A 4,245-nucleotide genomic window follows, 5' to 3' on the forward strand; every position below is an offset into this window, starting at 1 on the left:
TCACTCTTCGTCAGATCCGTTTAGGAAGGTGGCTTGGGAGCTCGTGTGGCTCTTCTGCTGCCGGACTCCGAGCCCAATGTAGGGCTCCCCGCTGCCTCTCCTGCACCTCTGGATGCAGCTGTAACACACGAGCAACAAATCCCCGTTAGCAAAACCCCCAAACTAAAGCCACTCACCAAAACGCTCAGGGGAGCCAAGTGCACTTGTAAGGAATACACAGAGGGGGAGAAACTATTATAGCGATCCTAAAATGCTGGGGTTTTTTGGGGGGGTTGAGTTTTTTGTTCTGTCTAAAGTCTATTTGCTTGCACAGACTGGACTACCCCTTCTGCAGCCCACATCTCAGCAAGCCATGCAGCATCCCTTAGGGGCTCGTAGGCTGTAGAAGCACCCCTGAAAAGTGGGGGAATGTCCCCTTCCCATCCCCTTGGAAAAGCCACGCTGGGGGTTGGCGACGTCTTAGCCGTCAGACAGAGCTGTTGTGCCTCTAATAACTCAGTGACGGTCACCCGCTTCGAAATGCTGGCAAGGGAGGGGACAAAGTGTCAGGTGACCCTGGTAATGCTTTGGTGTCTCTATTGCATTACAGTTTGACTTCCAGCACTCGGTGCAGAGTTAAAAAAAAAAAAAGCAAAGCAGTGTGACTTCCAGGAGCAGCCTCAGGGACTCGGTTATTTGACTTCTCCACGTTTAATGCCCGTGCCTCTTGCTGACGCTCTTTTGCATTCTGTGCGCTCGACAAATAACAGCCACGCTTGTCGCCGTGCCCTAAAACTTGCAGCGGTCAGGGGCTGTTTATTCAGCCGTGACTTTGTTCGCCGGCATCGCCCGGAGTACATCCGCATCTCACCCCACCCCTGCCCACCCTGCTCCTCCCCAAATCCACGTCCCAGTCGTACCAGTAAGCAAGAGTGTAGTTTGTAGCCAGGACAGCCATAGCAGCTGCCCAGTGCCAGAAGAAGCACATGGTGAGGAACATGATGTTGCTGTGGTCCTTCTCATCCCACATCGGACCTCCCCACGGCTGGAAGAGCACAACCCCAATCTGGGTGGAACAAGAAATTTATTACCTTGGGGGGGGAAAAAAAAAATAAAATCAATGCTCCAGCACCCCTCTGCTCATCTCGGTTATCACCACGATCCACGTGGTGACCGAGGGACTTGAGCCCTGCCCAGGACAGTGGGTTTTGCTGAGACAGTGCTGGCCTCAAAGTCCAGCCTTGCGACGAGAGGCCTCACAAAACCAGGCTGCGCCTGCGATCTCTCTTTTTCCGTACAATATCCAGACACCATCGTCCCTCTGCATTGCAGCCATCCTTTAAAAACTCTACATTTAGTATTTTACAAGCTCAGCACAGTTTTGAATCTCTGAATTTGAGTTTCAGTTAAGCGCAGCAGCCCTGGGGCTGAAAGAGAGGAGGGGAACCCACATTTCTTTTCGGCAGCCTAGTTTTGGGAGCGGTTATCTCCAGCTGATTTCTTTGCTTCTCCAACTACTACCACAGCAAGCAGCTGGTTGTATTTTTACTCAGCCATTTTATTGCTTGGTGGGGTTTGCGTCTTTCCCCTAAACCAGAGGGAGTGCTGCAGGGTGCATTAGACACATTAAGCAATTAGTACTTGGTTGTTAGATACTGTAAAATGTTGCTCGCTCACTGCGAGCGCTCGCTTTTTCTGTTCCCCCCAGAGAAGCAATATCCAAGACAAACAGCTATTTCAGCAGGAGCAGTCATCAGAGATGACCTGTGATAAATAAATTTTCATTCTGGGTTATGATCTATTTATGAAGCAAGCCTGGCAAAATTATCCTTCAGAGACGTGCGATTGATACGTGATGTACGGCTTCTTTTCCTCTTTTCCCATTGCTCTCCCACCTCGGCGCTCTGCTCCGCAAGAGAAGGCAGAACTGACCTGCCAGAACCACGTTCCCTGGACGATGGTGACGCCGGCTCTGAACATCTCCAGGACAATGTTGTCGCGGAGGAAGACCTCCAGCATGGTGCTGCAGGCCCCTGAGAAGACGGCGATGAGCAGCAAGGAGTGGATATGCTGATCCAGCATGGGGCGGTGAAGGACGTGGTAATAAAAGAGACAACCTGCCAAAACACGTAACGCCCTTAGAGCAGCATCAACACCACCGACCGTGACCACAGAGCCCTGGTAGAGTAAAATCACCTGCCCGGTCGGCAAACTGAGGTGAAGACAAGGGACTCCACACAGCACCATCCCTCTAGGTCACCTGGCATCCCACCACCCTGGAGGGGTGAGATGTCCACCCTTGTGGCGGGAGGATCTGAGCAAGATGGGGACCGAAGGCAGAGGACGACAGAAGGGTGGGTTTCTTCCTTCCCATGTCGGTGCCGTCACCTTTTCAGATCGCTCTCCTCTCCTAGCCGGGTTCCGGCTGTGTCCTGCTTTTTCATTGCTAAACCTCACCATTGTCTTGGGGTTGGAAATTATATATTTCCATTTCTCCCTCACCAAACTGTACCTGTTGAACTGCCCCTGCTGCTGCTTCAAAACCCATTGGGATTGGGGAAGGGAAAATAAGAGGAGATGTGCCTTCCTTAAGGGGTTTTCTGTGTAAGCAAGACCTTCATTTCCCGGTGTCTTGTCCCTGTGTGATCCAAGAGGGGTCAGAAATCACGGCTCGTGACTTGCAAGACAGCCCGAAGACAAAATGATATTCATGATTTGCTGAAGCCGGAATAAGTCACTTGAATTTGCCACGTGCAATGCAAGCAGATGAGGATGACGATGCCTGCAGTGCAATTAATGGCTCTCGGGGGGGGAGACGCGGGGCACGCGATCAGCTCTGTAGATGCAAGATAAATGCAGCATCCACCGGCCATTTATCATCACGAGGAAACTCAGCCTGGTGCTTTGTACTGCTGTCACCCCAGAAATCCCAAATCAGGCAAAGCCAGGACCTATTGATGCCTGTATTTCCCACCTTGCTACAGACAGCCCTTCGATAATTTATCACCTACAACGTGTCCTATCTTCAGGGACGTTCAGAGCGACATCTCAGTCTGGCAAATTCTGGTCCCTCTCTCACTCACCCTCCAACATCCCTCCCCAAATGAAGCGCCGCCTTCTACTGACCTTCAACGAACACAGCCACGGACAGCATGAGGCGGTCCAGACCCTGCGGCACCGCCTGGGAGACGTAGGTGAAGACATCCACCACCCCGGAGAGGCCGTAGAAGAGGTACATGGTGGTGTGCTGCCAGTTCATCAGCTTCACCCAGTCGCGGTTCTCCCCGCTGTAGAGGTACAAGTGCGGACCGTCCGGGACGAACTGCTCCGCCAGCATCCCTGCACGGACACGCAAGATCACGCCGTTTCTGACGGTTTATATGCAATGATGGTTGATGCTACTCATTGCTGCAGGGGATTTCCGAAGCAAGAGCGGGTGGTTTTGCGTTAGGGAGAAAGGATTGGATGTAAAAAACCAGGCCTGCCTGTATTAATGTTAGCTCAGCTCTGGGAAGGGGTACGAGACTCGGTCTTTTCACATCAAACTCTATCAGATATCAAGACATGATGAACATCAAGGGTGCATCCTTCCACATTTGGGCTGGTTTCTCTGGAGTAAAGGCTCCAGGACAGTCCTCGCTGGCTGGGAAGTTACCAGCATAGCCAGTAAAACATAACCCTTACCTATCAGAGCAAAGGTGATTTTGATTCCCCCTTCAATGGCATCCACACGCTGAAAACAGTAAACCCTGTGGGATTTCTTGTTTCCTTTCTGGCTGAGGTACTGCAGCGGGTATTTCACAGACCACCAGAGCCCAAAGAGCAAGAAGAAACTGCCTGGAAGTGCGTGACCTTTGAAGTTCGCCATCCTGACAACGTCCTCTGACTACAAGGCAAAGAAAACCAATGTCATTACACGACTTACACCATTTTTTTGACATAACGCTGGAAAAAACATGATCTCCCTTTCAGGGAGGGTTGGAAAACGCTTGACGAGGTACACGGGAATAGGAAAGAGCACTGGGGAACCCTCCAAGGGTGAGAGGTGGGAACACCAGGGACGTCTCTGAGGTCCTTGCCCCAAGGTTAGGAAATAGCCGAAAAAGCCAGAGCCCAGACTAGTTTAGCAGAGGCCCCGTATCTGATGCAACCTCTGTCACATCCCAGCCTGAACCTTGCAAAGCCCCCGGGGATCCCTCCCAGCGGTAGCTCCTGCTTTTCCCACCCTTCTGCAGGTACGAGCGGGGGCATCCGCTGCAGACCAGG

The 4,245-nt window shown here is 52.0% G+C and overlaps 1 protein-coding gene across 1 annotated transcript; it reads right to left on the reverse strand.

Annotated features, from left to right (window-relative positions):
- Window positions 1-3,847, reverse strand: LOC104351081 (transmembrane protein 45B). The gene is made up of 5 exons (XM_009957092.2): window positions 3,664-3,847; window positions 3,106-3,318; window positions 1,912-2,096; window positions 900-1,045; window positions 1-118 (listed from the first exon to the last, which is right to left on the reverse strand). Exons 1-5 carry the CDS (start codon window positions 3,845-3,847, stop codon window positions 1-3), a joined length of 846 nt encoding a protein of 281 aa, XP_009955394.1.
- Window positions 3,848-4,245: the final 398 nt, after the last annotated feature.

The sequence above is a fragment of the Leptosomus discolor genome, chromosome 22 (genome assembly GCF_034619465.1).
Source record: "Leptosomus discolor isolate bLepDis1 chromosome 22, bLepDis1.hap2, whole genome shotgun sequence".
Classification (NCBI taxonomy): domain Eukaryota; kingdom Metazoa; phylum Chordata; class Aves; order Leptosomiformes; family Leptosomidae; genus Leptosomus; species Leptosomus discolor.

Excerpts from the sequence above, each read along its gene's own strand:
- LOC104351081 (XM_009957092.2), bottom strand. The coding sequence starts at position 3,847 with ATGGCGAACTTCAAAGGTCACGCACTTCCAGGCAGTTTCTTCTTGCTC. Across the intron at positions 1,046-1,911 it reads AGGGAACGTGGTTCTGGCAG|ATTGGGGTTGTGCTCTTCCA; the intron begins GTCAGTTCTGCC and ends TGTTCCACCCAG. Across the intron at positions 119-899 it reads AACTACACTCTTGCTTACTG|CTGCATCCAGAGGTGCAGGA; the intron begins GTACGACTGGGA and ends CGTGTGTTACAG.